The sequence below is a fragment of the Mustela nivalis genome (assembly GCF_964662115.1).
Source record: "Mustela nivalis genome assembly, chromosome: 8".
NCBI lineage: Eukaryota > Metazoa > Chordata > Mammalia > Carnivora > Mustelidae > Mustela > Mustela nivalis.
Window position 1 is genome coordinate 388,162 of NC_139027.1, and position 14,499 is coordinate 402,660.

The following is a 14,499-nucleotide window of genomic DNA, read 5'->3' on the forward strand; positions in this document are numbered from 1 at the left end:
TCAGCCGGGGGACGACGGGGCAATCAGCAGACCAGGGCCCCCTCGCACCTCGCCCACCGCTGGGGAGGCCGCCTGCAGCCGAGCAGGGCCGCGAGTCCCCCGCCCCGCGCGGCCTTCGGGGCCGGCCCTCACGCCCCTCGCTGCCACGTGCCTGACGGCTGAGCACACACCCCGAGCGCCCCTCGGCCGCGTGCGTCACACCGACAAACTCGCACTAAAAACCCGAGCCCAACACTCATTCGGAGCCTGTGGAGATCGACCCGGAGAGACGGCCGCGCCCGCACGAACGGCGGCTCCCGGTCGGGAACAAGCGTGAGCGAGAGGGCAAAGGTCAGACGGTCACTTACAGATACTTCAGATTCTCCAGGTCCTGGAACGCTCCGCTGGGGACGCTCTTGATCTGGTTGTTGTTGAGAAGCCTGCGAGGGAGTCTGAGTGAGAGCCCGGCCCCGCACCCGTGCGGGGGCACGCTCCGGCCGCTTGGGAAAGGTCGCCAGACGACTCGGGCGCGGAGCCCGGCCTGGACGCCGGCCAAGCACCCCACGCACACGAAGTGTGTCAGCCCTCGCCCAGGGACAACGCGCTTTCTCGGGAGGCCGGTGTCCCTGTCACCGCACGACATGCCCCTCCCTACACACTGACCAAATGCCCGCTCCGATGCAAAGCAGTGTCTCTCTGTCCTGCCGTCTGCCGGACTGCCCACCTCGGCTGAGGGGAAAGCCAGCGTGGACGTGCAGGGTGCTCTCCCCAGGGTCAGACCGCTTCCCCCACCGGCTCCCGGGACGGCAAGGGAACCGATCCTGCTCCAGTGCCCCACCCATCCCCCGTGCCAGTAGCCACCCTCGGAGCAAAGAGCCAGAGACGCCATCGTCCTGGCAAGCTCTGGATAGGACGGTAGACCAGGTCAGCCGCAGAACCTCGGGGCGCCCGTCAGGCCTGTCCCCTTCATCTGTCCGTCCCTGGGACTAGGCATCGGTGCCCAAAGGGATGGCGCCCCCACCCCTGCCGGGCCCTCGTAGCCAGGAGAAGCGCCGGCCCCTGCCCCCTGCGATGGGTCCTGACCTCGTACCAAGGTGAAGGGTCTGGCCCAGCCTGGGACCGAGGCACTCACAGAAAGACAAGAGGACACACGGCCACGGGGTCTGGGTCACACCTACTTATGAGGGACCCACATAGGTCCACGATGTCAGACAAGACAGGACAGTGGCCGAGCTCAGGTTCCACGGCCTGACATCTCAATGCACACGTTCTGTTCTAGCGACCCATGTCCACGCCCCCCGTTCCTGCCCGACCACAGATAACCGGGGCTGACCCCAGGTTTGTTTCCTGCCGGGTCCCAACAGAATGTGATGTTCGGACTTACAATGTGTTCAAGTTTCTCAGCTTTCTGAACGCCCCAGGCTGGATCTCCCTGATTCTGTTAAAGCGCAGATCCCTAGGGGAGAAAACACAAACAAGAAATGCATTTATGCAGAGGAATATGCAGGCGTCACTGGTGCTGTGTCCTCTCACTGAGTTCCGGCACGACGCAGAGCCACGTAAGGAATGGAACCCCACAGCCCAGTTCCTGGACCAGTCGTGCCTGCACGGAGGCCAGCGGGACGAGTGAGGGTTCATCTGGATGACGGCGGCGAGACCACGTCTCAGGAGTGTGCTGGGACAACAGCAGAGAAAAACCTCCTCGAACCACACGCCCACCTTCTGCCGACCTGAGGGTCAGCGAGCCCTCCCCCCACAAACCCAGCGTCGACCGGCGCGGACAGCCCCGGCTCTGGGAGAGCGAAAATGCTTTGGCAGCCTCTCCGCAGTCTCTCGAGCTGGAGTGCGGGGGTCCAGCCGCGAACTGCCTGCAATGTTTTCTGGATGAGTTCAGAGCTCCCGGTGACCCGGAAGATCCACACACCCAGCGAGTGAGCCCAGACGCCGCACGTCCACGCGGTTCTTGTGGATGGTTACATGTGTGCTGGAGCACAGCTACTGGTTTCTCGCGGACAGAGGGACGACCTGAGCAGCCCAGGGGAGACCAGAGCACGAGGCCACGTCCACGGGGAGACAGGGCTGCCCGCGGCTGCTGGCAGCATGGGGGGAAGCAGCAGGTGGAGGGGCCCCTGCACGGAACAGGAACGAGGCCAGGCTCCGGGGCCACAAGCTCAGGGGCAGAAGGTGCGCACGTGTCCACTCTTACCCCTGAACTAAAATCTATCAATTAAAGTAAGAAACATAAGAGCTGTAAATTTAATTGAAATCTATTATTTTAAATTAGTCTATAAATGAAGTATTTATGAAAGTCACAGAAAAGTAAATAAAGACCACTTTCTTTATCAAAGAGTCTTGGAAAACTTAAGATTCCCTGCTCAAAGGAAACAGCCAACAAAACAAAGAGGCAACCCACGGAATGGAAGATACTCACAAATGACAGTACAGACAAAGGTTGATATCCAGGATCTATAAAGAACTCCTCAAACTCAACACACACAGAACAGATAATCGCGTAAAAAAAATGGGCAGAAGATATGAACAGATGCTTCTCCAATGAAGACATACAAATGGCTATCAGACACATGAAAAAATGTTCATCATCACTAGCCCTCAGGGAGATTCAAATTAAAACCACATTGAGATATCACCTTACACCAGTTAGAATGGCCAAAATTAGCAAGACAGGAAACAACATGTGTTGGAGGGGATGTGGAGAAAGGGGAACCCTCTTACACTGCTGGTGGGAATGCAAGTTGGTGCAGCCTCTTTGGAGAACAGTGTGGAGATTCCTCAAGAAATTAAAAATGGAGCTTCCCTATGACCCTGCAATTGCACTACTGGGTATTTACCCCAAAATACAGATGTCGTGAAAAGAAGGGCCATCTGTACCCCAATGTTTATAGCAGCAATGGCCACGGTCACCAAACTGTGGAAAGAACCAAGATGCCCTTCAACGGACGAATGGATAAGGAAGATGTGGTCCATATACACTATGGAGTATGATGCCTCCATCAGAAAGGACGAATACCCAACTTTTGTAGCAACATGGACGGGACTGGAAGAGATTATGCTGAGTGAAATCAGTCAAGCAGAGAGAGTCAATTATCATATGGTTTCACTTATTTGTGGAGCATAACAAATAGCATGGAGGACAAGGGGAGATGGAGAGAACTGAATTGGGGGAAGTCGGAGGGGGAGACGGACCATGAGAGACTATGGATTCTGAGAAACAAACAGAGGATTTTGGAGGGAAGGGGGTGGGGGGTTGGGGGTGTCTGGTGGTGGGTACTGTGGAGGGCACCGACTGCATGGAGCCCTGGGTGTGGTGCACAAACAACAGATTATGGAACACTAAAATTTTAAAAATTTAAAAATTTTAAGTTTTTAAAAAATTTAAAATTAAAAAAAAAAAGATTCCCTGCTCACAGGCTCAACCCCCACAATATGGAGTCCCAGGGTTACTATGGGAGCAACTGGGGGCCCCATTCCCATGAAGTCCGACTCGGTGCCACTGAGTGGACGTGGAACGAGTCTCTGCAGAGACGCCTACTTAAAACAAGATCACCACAGCATGAGGATGGCCCTGCTCCAGCAGGACTGGTGCCCTCGAAGAAGGGGGAGATCCGGCCACAGGCCAGCCAAGGCAGGGAGTAGGGGAGGTGGAGTGATTCTCTCCCAGCGCCCTGGAAGGACCGGATCCTCGACCGCGGCCGCCGCCCAGACCTGCGAACTGACCACTTCTGCTGGAGCTCCATGCGTGGGGCTCTGCGCAGGCAGCCCTGGGAAACCAAGAAAGGGCTCCCGGAGCAACACTTGGTCTGCGTCAGGAGTGACGCTTCCCTCCTGACCTCTCCTGATGTTCACAAACTTTTCAGGAATCTGACCATTTTGAGCCAACTCAAGCGTCGTAAATGATCTGAACAATCTGTTCTAGTTTACGGTGCGAGAAAAGGCTTTTCAGAAAGTATTTAAGTCACTAAAATGAATTGTGTCGACTTAGGAGCGAGCAAACGAAATGTGGAACTTCGGGGCATCCGCTTCTGGGCTCTGGGTCAGGGTCCAGGGCAGCGGAGGCCCCAGGCGTCGGTCCCCAGCTGCCCTGCGCGGTGGACCCGGCCCTCACCCTGTGCTCTCCCGGTCCCCAGAGCCACCAGCACGCTCTCTGGGAACGCGGCCCCCTGCACCAACCTGTGGCTCTTAAATCCAGGAGAAGCTGATCTGTATCCACAGTGAGGACACGGCGGCAGTTTGGCTGCCGAGACGCCAAAATCACGTCCCCAAGAGGAGGGTGGGTGTCTCCGGAGGCCGCGTCTCCCGTGGGAAATGGGTCCGATTCAGGGGCACAGACGGGCTAGCTGAGCCGCAGCGTGAACACAGGTGATGGGAAGCTCTGTCCTCGCGTGGGACGAACGCGGGCTCGCCCGGGACTTGGACAGAACCCCCTGGGCCTACGTGGAGACGACATCCCGGGAACTGGACAGCCACATGCGCGGGCGCGCAACACACTCGGCCGGGACATCACACCACCAAGAAGCCAGGCCCCAAGTCCTCAGGAAGGATGGTGGCTGGGCACAGGCAGCTGACACCGCCTCCCTGTCAGACCCAACACACAGGGAAGCACACGGAAGCCCCGGAACCTGGCAAGCAGGCCGCTGAGGGACAGACGCCTCGGCCACCTCCGGACGCCGCAAGGCCGGCCTGTGGGTGTGAGGCCCGTGCCCGGAGCCCCGGGAAGGCATGGAGGGAGGCCGCACCTGGCGGCCGCCGCCAGCTCTGGGTGCCCGGGCAGGGGGGCCTCGCAGAGACCTGGGGTGCGAGGACACACACACCAGATGTGAACACCCTGGGGGTGGCGAGCGGAGTTCAGCGTGGCTAACGCACCGGTACACGGGTTAGGCGCTGCCGTACGTGCACGGCTGATAGTTACAGAAAGTCGGTGTAAGAGCCAGTCTCTCTAAACGGAACTGCTGCAACGTCTGAACTTACATGCGTGGACAGCAACCAGGCCCCCTCCCGGATTCCCTGCAGACCCCCAGAGAAGACCACACGCCCACCCAGCCAGGGAGAGGGCACACAGAGGCCCGCTTTCCAACAGAGCCAAGAAAAATTTAAAAAAGGAACCAAACGGAGATTCTGGAACTGAAGCACACTAACAGCTGACATGGGAAGTCCTTGCACGGACTCAGCCTCTTGCATAGGGCAGAAAACAGCGTGACCTTGAGAGCAGGATGCCGGGAAGTGCGTGGTCTGAGGACGCAGGGGACAGCACCTGTGCGGTCACTGTAACCTTGTACACGTTGAGGGGTCTCGAGAGACCGCGGGCCTCGGAGCAGCCGCAGGAGAGTCGATCGGAGGCCACGTGGCCACGGGCCGGGAGAGACAGGCCAAAGGAAGGCAGATGTCATGCATTTCCAATAGGAACCCAATCCCTATTCCAAGTCAACCACCGGTCGCAGAGGCCGTGTTCCACCTGAACTGACTCCCAGTCTGCAGGAAGTATCGGGAGGGGTTTATTAATTCAGTGACAGTGAGGATTCTCTTAAGCACTGTTCCCAGGGTCCCCGGGTCAGTAGCAGCAACAGCATCTCCTGGGAACATGCTAGAACAGCCAATTCAGAGCCCCACCCCAAACCTACAGCCTCAGACACTCTGGGTGGGCCTGGGAACCAGAGTTTTAATAATCTCTCCAGGAAGAGCAAGGTGAAGTTTGAAACTCTGCTCATCAGTGATTCTAGGGAGGCAGCCGTGGGCACGCGTGTGACGGTGCGCGTGCTTACAGGCGCATGCACGTGTGATGGCGTGCGTGCTTACAGCGGTGTGCACGCATGTGACGGCGTGCGTTCTTACATTTGCATGCACGTGTGTGACTGTGTGTGCTTACAGCCCTGTGCATGTGTGTGGGGTCACGTGCATGGCATCTGCACGCACATGCCCACGCGTCCACACCCACGCATGCATGCAGCAGATGTCTGCTACTCCCGCACGTCAGGTCCTTGGCCCTCGGTCATCACTGACGCGAAGCTTTGATTAATGCAAGCCAGTTAACGAAGTTATACTCTAAGCACCACCATTCTGTAACTTTGGAAATACAGTCTGCGCAGGCCTGGGGAGACAGAATGTCTAACCCTCTAGAACGGGACCACCGGAGAGCATGTCTGTGCGAAGTGCTCCTACAGCATCCAGCCTCCTGCAGACAAGCACCGTGACCTCCCCTCGGGGTCCTGAAGGATCCGCCAGACGCCTTCCCTGAATGCCGGAAGCACACAACAGGGAGCGGCGCCCCGAGGACACTCAAAGGGCGGGGAGTCCCGGGATCCTGGACACGGTGACTTCAGAGCAAGACCACGGGGAGCTTCACGGTCCACGTCCGCCAGGTCTGGCTTCTAACACACGACAGAAAGATAAACGTGGTCGGCTTTAGGAAGGAGGAAGGAGAAGAATTCGCGTCAGGTTAGAAGAAATCCCCGCATTCAGAAACTGAGACAGGTCAGGCTTAGGGAGGCCCAGGTCACTCACGGGGAGCAGCACAACGGGCAGCCGAGGCCCCGCCTGGGAGCCTGTGCGGAGAAGGCGGTTCAGCCCTGCTGGGGGGGCTGACGGGACGGCCCCGCCCCACGGTTCGTCCACGAGTCACTTGGGGGCTCCTGGGCGGCTCAGCTGGTTGAGAATCGGACCCTTTCTTTCTGCTCAGGCTGTGATCTCAGCCGTGAGATCGAGCCCCGCACCCAGCTCCGTGCTCAGTGGGAGTCGGCTTGAGATGCCGCCGCCCGCTCGCCGGCACACGCGTGTGCACACGCTCGCTGTCAGAGAAGTAAACAGGGTCGTTCTCGCGACCTCGTCGGACAAGCAGCACTGGTCAAGTTCCGATGCTGAGACAGGTTTAAATGCGACTGAATTCCGGTTCTCAAACAGGACATGCTGTGTAATTTTGAATTTGTGGACAAATCATTTTCTATTTTTCCTATTTCTATTTTAATTTTTCTATTTAAAGGTAAATTTAAACGTGTGTCGCTTTAGTGAATAGGAAAAAGCGTTTTCTTTTAAAAATCACCAAAGATTACAAGGTGAACTTCATGGTAGAAGTTTTAATGATTCCCTTTGATTTTCTCCGATACCTTTTTTTGCAATTTGGCTGAATGTTGCCGAGTGGTTTGGCCATGTTGCTGACTGAGAAAGGTCCCAAAGCGTGAGCTGGGGGAGGGGACGAGAGACCCCGGGCTGGGCAGCCCCTTCCGGCTCCAACCAGTGGCCGTTCTGCCGTCCGCTGTGAGACGTGACAGGACGCTGACAGACGCCGCGTCCCAGACCCTCCAGGTGCTCAGTTTCTTGTTTCCGCTTTTTTCTGGTAGGGTTTCTGGTAGGAGTTTGCAATCGTGGAAACATTAAAACAAAGCGAATCACCTCAAGCTTCTTGCCTGGTGCGCTGCCGTCTGTTAGCCTTTCTAATATAACTTTTTTTTTTTAATATTTTATTTATTTATTCGACAGAGATCACAAGCAGGCGGAGAGAGAGAGAGAGAGAGGAGGAAGCAGGCTCCCTGCCGAACAGAGAACCCGATGCGGGGCTCGATCCCAGGACCCTGGGACCATGACCAGAGCCGAAGGCAGAGGCTTTAACCCACTAAGCCACCCAGGTGCCCCCTGATAGAACGTTTAAATCGACTTCTGTGTTGAACGGTCTCCCTCGCAGAATCCTGCTGATTCTCCACGGTTGTTCCAGGCCCTTCTGCACGTCGAGAGGGTTTCTCTGGCCCCGCACTTCCTCGAGGTCGGAAGGGGCAACACCTAGCATTAATTTTGGGGAACTCCTGAGTGTAAGCATCCGGTCCCACTAGCTCCAGAAACCATCAAAACCCAAATCCCAGATACGGTGTCTGTTGAGTGTGTACAGCCTTCCGCCATCCTAGGGCTGAACGCTATCCGTGCGCCCGCATGGTGTGCGCCTTCCCTAGCTGTCTGCACGCCACGTCCACTCCGAAGCAGAGACGCTGGGCCTTGGCCCGGCATGGGCGCGACCCCCTGGGAGCCTAGCGCGTGCGGGGGACCCTGTGCCCCCTCTGCTGCTCCCTGCTTGGTCACAGCGCGGCCAGGGGCGGGATGGACCAGACTCTACAGACCCTGGGTGACCACGAACCCCACAGCCTCTGCCAGCTGAAATCGAGCATTTCACCTGAGAAACGGACAGCAGCTCCCACTCTGTCCATGAACAAGTGGGGGAGACACGGGGGCCACCTGGCCTCTCTGGGCACAGGGAACCACCGGCCTCCCCCAGGACGCCCCAAGGCCTCTTGAACTTGACCATCTTTGGCCAAAGCCACGCTCTTCCCCCAAGATCCTGTTTTCCTCTTGAGTTCCACCAGGAGCATCGGCATCTTCAGCCACCGGACAGGTGACCCAGAGGCTGACCGCGGGTCTCCTTCCCTTCCTGCCCCTGAGGCACCGTCAGACCCGCGGTTTCGGTCAGGCCCGCGGTTTCCGTCAGGCCCGCTGTTTACCTCAGACCCGCGGTTTCCGTCAGGCCCGCGGTTTACCTCAGACCCGCGGTTTCCGTCAGGCCCGCGGTTTCCGTCAGGCCCGCTGTTTACCTCAGGCCCGCGGTTTACCTCAGGCCCGCGGTTTACCTCAGACCCGCGGTTTCCGTCAGTCCCGCGGTTTCCGTCAGTCCCGCTGTTTACCTCAGACCCGCGGTTTCCGTCAGACCCGCGGTTTCCGTCAGACCCGCGGTTTCCGTCAGACCCGCGGTTTCCGTCAGGCCCGCGGTTTCCGTCAGACCCGCTGTTTACCTCAGACCCGCGGTTTCCGTCAGGCCCGCGGTTTCCGTCAGACCCGCTGTTTACCTCAGACCCGCGGTTTCCGTCAGGCCCGCGGTTTCCGTCAGACCCGCTGTTTACCTCAGACCCGCGGTTTCCGTCAGGCCCGCGGTTTCCGTCAGACCCGCTGTTTACCTCAGACCCGCGGTTTCCGTCAGGCCCGCGGTTTCCGTCAGGCCCGCGGTTTCCGTCAGACCCGCTGTTTACCTCAGACCCGCGGTTTCCGTCAGGCCCGCGGTTTCCGTCAGTCCCGCGGTTTCCGTCAGTCCCGCGGTTTCCGTCAGTCCCGCTGTTTACCTCAGACCCGCGGTTTCCGTCAGACCCGCGGTTTCCGTCAGACCCGCGGTTTCCGTCAGGCCCGCGGTTTCCGTCAGACCCGCTGTTTACCTCAGACCCGCGGTTTCCGTCAGGCCCGCGGTTTCCGTCAGACCCGCTGTTTACCTCAGACCCGCGGTTTCCGTCAGGCCCGCGGTTTCCGTCAGACCCGCTGTTTACCTCAGACCCGCGGTTTCCGTCAGGCCCGCGGTTTCCGTCAGACCCGCTGTTTACCTCAGACCCGCGGTTTCCGTCAGGCCCGCGGTTTCCGTCAGGCCCGCGGTTTCCGTCAGACCCGCTGTTTACCTCAGACCCGCGGTTTCCGTCAGGCCCGCGGTTTCCGTCAGTCCCGCGGTTTCCGTCAGGCCCGCGGTTTCCGTCAGACCCGCTGTTTACCTCAGACCCGCGGTTTCCGTCAGGCCCGCGGTTTCCGTCAGTCCCGCGGTTTCCGTCAGGCCCGCGGTTTCCGTCAGGCCCGCGGTTTCCGTCAGACCCGCTGTTTACCTCAGACCCGCGGTTTCCGTCAGGCCCGCGGTTTCCGTCAGACCCGCTGTTTACCTCAGACCCGCGGTTTCCGTCAGGCCCGCGGTTTCCGTCAGGCCCGCGGTTTACCTCAGACCCGCGGTTTCCGTCAGGCCCGCGGTTTCCGTCAGGCCCGCGGTTTCCGTCAGACCCGCGGTTTCCGTCAGGCCCGCGGTTTCCGTCAGACCCGCTGTTTACCTCAGACCCGCGGTTTCCGTCAGGCCCGCGGTTTCCGTCAGACCCGCGGTTTCCGTCAGGCCCGCGGTTTCCGTCAGGCCCGCTGTTTACCTCAGACCCGCGGTTTCCGTCAGGCCCGCGGTTTCCGTCAGACCCGCTGTTTACCTCAGACCCGCGGTTTCCGTCAGACCCGCGGTTTCCGTCAGACCCGCGGTTTCCGTCAGTCCCGCGGTTTACCTCAGACCCGCGGTTTCCGTCAGGCCCGCGGTTTCCGTCAGACCCGCTGTTTACCTCAGACCCGCGGTTTCCGTCAGACCCGCTGTTTACCTCAGACCCGCGGTTTCCGTCAGGCCCGCGGTTTCCGTCAGACCCGCGGTTTCCGTCAGGCCCGCGGTTTCCGTCAGGCCCGCTGTTTACCTCAGACCCGCGGTTTCCGTCAGGCCCGCGGTTTCCGTCAGGCCCGCGGTTTCCGTCAGGCCCGCGGTTTCCGTCAGACCCGCTGTTTACCTCAGACCCGCGGTTTCCGTCAGACCCGCGGTTTCCGTCAGGCCCGCGGTTTCCGTCAGACCCGCTGTTTACCTCAGACCCGCGGTTTCCGACAGACCCGCGGTTTCCGTCAGGCACGCGGTTTCCGTCAGGTCCGCGGTTTCCGTCAGGCCCGCGGTTTCCGTCAGAGTTGCCCACCGTTCGCTCCTCCTTCCCGCCCCCGCACGGAACGGCCCGGCCCCATCGGACGATCTCATGTCACTCAGGACCCAACACGGCCCACTCCTGCCCCCGTTCCTAGCACCCAGACGTCACCCCCGCTCTCCAGCAAGACCCCTTCCGTGGCCGCGCCCACCGAATGCCCTGGTCCTCCAGGTTGTCCCTGTCCTGCGAGGGCATCGCGTCTGCTCAGGGAGCCGGACTTGGCCTCCAAGACCAGGTCAGGCGGCCCTGTGGGGACACACGTCATTTTCGGTGGATTCCTGCAGCTCGGTGATTACAGGGCACGCCGAACTCCGGTCGGTAAACCGCACCCCGGTGTGCAGAAAAGGAAGAACTTGCACCAGGCTTGGCGCCAACGGCAGTGACCACTTTGGGCAAAGCCACGACCATCTGTTTAGAGACCATCTATGCCGCGTAACTACAAAGAACTGCAGGAGGCACCTGCGCTGCCGGGATCCTTCACGAGAACCGAGCCGGGACAGACTCAGAACCCCGACGCAGAGCAGCAGGCAGCCGGGACCAGCCCTGCACACGAGCAGCCCCTCTTCACAGCCCGCCCTCCCGAAAGGCACGTGGACCCGTCACCAGCTGTCTCTGAGGACAGCCCGCCGCGCCTTCCCTGGTGCACACCACTGTGGGCCCGTGGTTCAGTGCCGTCCCCCAAGCTCACTGGGGCGCCTCCCCCCCGCCCTCTCACAGCGGACCCTCTGCTCTCCCCGCGCACTGCCGCGGGCTCCGGTTCCTTCCTCTCTAGCAGGAGAGCCACAGGCGGCACCTGCGCCTTTCACTCACTTCCCTCCCCAGAGTAAGCTCTCAGTTCATTCTCTCCCGCTCCCCAGGGGCCCCGTCTGAGCTCACTGCTGGGCTCCTCAGGGGTCACGGACCGCCATCAGTCTGCGCAGTTATAAACAGCATGCAATGACTACCTTTCTGGTAGTAGCATTTGGATCTTTGCAGTAGTATTTCTGGACAGGTTCCCGCAAGCAGCACTGCTGGGAGAGAGGACAGTCACCCATCGAAGAGCTGACATGTGCTGTGCACCTGCTGGAGACTGGTCACTTGCACAGAGACAGTGCAGTACGTGACCCCACAGGGAAGCGGGCCCTGACGTGTTCCCCACATGGGACCGTCACTGTCATGCCTCTGGCTGGGCTCAAGGAGGCAGGGCTGGGGCTCAGGAGATGGAGGGAGGTCTTGAGTAGAAAGCGCAGACAGATGGAGGTCTGCCCCTGAGCAGAGCGCGGTGGGGGTCAGCACACGAGAGGAGGACAAGCAGCGGCCCGTGGGCAATGCCGACGAGGAGCCCTGCAGTCCGGCGGGACCGTCCCAGCTCCTGGGGGCGAAGAGAGAGACTCCTGGGGCCCGCAGGAGACACTCCCTGTGCCAGAGCAGGTTCTGGTCTGCACGCTCTTCTTCAGCAGACGGAGCCCCTGAGCACAGACCCGTCACACCTCTGAGGCTGGCGTGCGTGTGCCCATCTTCAAACACAGCTCCCACAGCCCACTGCCCTCCCCAGAACAGGCTGACCAGCGTGGACAGCATCAACCCCAAGCCCGCCTCTTTCCGCAGGCTGTCCTGAGAACGTGGCACAGACCGCTTGCCCTGGGGCCACCCCTTGGGGCAGTGTGTGCAGCTGGCAGCCTTAAAGGATGAGGCCATGTCCTGTGCAGTCGAAGGGCAGCCTGCCCCCCCTAGCCCTGAAGGCCATCTCCAGGCTCAGCGCTCCCGCCCTCACGGAGCAGAGCCCCACATCACCGCCAATGGACTCGAGGACTCAGGGACCACAGGAGCAGGACGCGGCGCCGGCTGCCAAGTGGAAGCCGTAAGGGCATCTGTCTCTGACCGGGACCCTGGTGTCCTCCGCTGGGACAGACGGACAGAGCTCGGCACCACCTGGGCGGGAACTCGACCCTCTCCGAAGACAGAACCGAGCGCCCGTCTGGGGCCTTCTGGCCTGTGCTTCACGGGGCCTCTCCCTTCACGCTTCCCCTAAAACCCGCACGTGCGCAGCTCACGTTTTCTAAAGGGCGACTTACGGGCGACCCCGCGACACAGTCCGTGGAGATTCCAACGGCTGGTTTTGGCTCAGGCTGTGATCTTGGGGTCCTGAGACGGCGCCCGTGTGGGGCTCCACACTCCACTCGACGTCTGTTTGGGATTCCCTCTCCCTCCGCCTCTGCCCCTCCCCCGTTCGCTCGCTCCCTTTCTCATTCTCAAACAAATGAGCAAAATCTTTTAAAAATACAGTTTAATTCAGTATTTCCTGAGTAGATGTGAAAAAACAGGAGCCTGGCTACAGTCGTGGAGCGTTTGTACACAACGATAAATCCCGTTCACTGGCTTCCGCCTCTACCTTCTTTCAGAGATCATTAGAGGCAGCAGACGCACACACAACACCGGCGACAAAGAGCTCACGGACGCAGGGAGGAGACAGGACGAGGCAGAGAAGGAGTTGAAGGAGCCGAGGACGGAGGCAGGAAGGAGGCTCTAGGCGTCCTCGCGAGCAAGCGAAGGCAGGACGAGGGGTGGCCCAGGGTGGCTCAGCCCAGAAAATCCCCAGCCGAGCGGGGAAGGAGGCCCACGGAGCCCCTCCGGCTCGTCACCGGACGTGATCAACGTCCCAAGAGGAGGCTCAGGGGCTGACTCGGCGTGGCCCTCCCCGTCGGTCCCCGTCCTCCCCGGGGGCCACCGGCGCGATTCTGAAGCATGACTCAAAGCCAGCGCAGACACAAATTTCATCCTGTTTATCTTGGCCCATCCGTCCTGCCTCCAGAGGTCTTTCTGACCCTGATTCGCGTTCAAGGTTTGGTAAGCGGGAGGCCCATGTTGTCTGTAAGGAAAAGGCACAAACTCCCTTCTCTACCCAAGCTACTAAAATCATAAAAGAAAAAATGCAGGTCAGCAAAGGGAAACCCAGTGCAGAGTAGTGAAACGCGTACAAGCAGGTGTTTCTGGACAAGAGATGACCAGGCCGGCCGCCCCCGACAGAGACAACCAGGCCGGCTGCCACACGGCGGCCATGCAGGGCCCTGGCCGCGATGCCCTGACGTGCAAAGAGCCTGCGGCAGGACAGGAGGAGGGCCTAACCCACGTCCGACTTCCAGAACTCTAGGGTGGCCGGACGCCCAGGTGCTGGAGGCCTGGGCTGCTGTGGCGGGTGCAGTCAAGGAGCCGCCCATGGGCTCGCTTTCCGTCCCGCGCCACTGCGGACGGTGCTTGTAGAACGCGGTAACGCTCTGACGGCTCCCGTTGCTGGGTGGGACCCCTCCAGCCCCGCTGGCCCCCCATCCCAGAGGGCAGGCTGAGCACCCCTTTTCCGGGTGGCACGGACAGGAACCGGCAGACGTGGGGGCTGCTTCCCGGACGAGGGCGCCGGGAGGCCCAAGACAAAAGCAAGCACCGCCCTCTGCTCGGCCGGCAGCCCCGGAGACGGGGAGACGCGGCCAGGGGCCTCCTGCAGCCTGCCCTCGGCTTGGAACCCAGAGAAAGTGGGTAACCGGAGAGCGTGTCTGTGTCCCACGGACCGAGGCGCGCGCGGCTACCGCTCACCCCCGGATAATGCTGCTCACAGAGGCTCCCGGGCCCGGCTACAACCTGGCCCGCTACCGTCCCTCGCCGGCTGCGCCTCCGAAGCAGCAGGAAGGCCTGTGGTGGCTCACAGGTGTGGACGGGGTGGGGGAGGCTCCATCAGGGAGGTGGACAGTCAGTACCAGGAGAACCCAGGAGGGTCCTGCCCTGGGGGAGGGGGGCCTCCAGGCTGAGGAGCCTCCTTCCTGCTCCAGGGGCCCCGCTTACGGAGAGGCTGGGAAGTGGGGTGTGACTCGGCCTCAGCCCGCGACTCACAGGCACTGACTTGTCACCGTGTCCCCGAGCCCAGCGCTTGCGGAACGGGGAGGCCCGGCCCTACCACCTGCAGGGTCCCCCACCTCTGCGGAAGGCCAGCAGCAGGGAGCCTTCGGATCAATGCCTTACAAGTCTGGCTGGTAAG

General features: G+C 60.4%; 1 protein-coding gene across 2 annotated transcripts in view; it reads right to left on the reverse strand.

Moving 5' to 3' along the window:
• The window catches only part of PXDN (peroxidasin), a 69,764-nt gene that overhangs the window by 35,133 nt on the left and 20,132 nt on the right, over positions 1–14,499 (reverse strand). For both annotated transcript variants that reach the window (XM_082745755.1, XM_082745756.1), the window contains exons 2-3: positions 1,364–1,435; positions 348–419 (exon numbers count right to left, since the gene is read on the reverse strand). In XM_082745755.1, the coding sequence (XP_082601881.1) occupies positions 348–419; positions 1,364–1,435 (144 nt within the window). The remainder of the gene's footprint in view (positions 1–347; positions 420–1,363; positions 1,436–14,499) is intronic.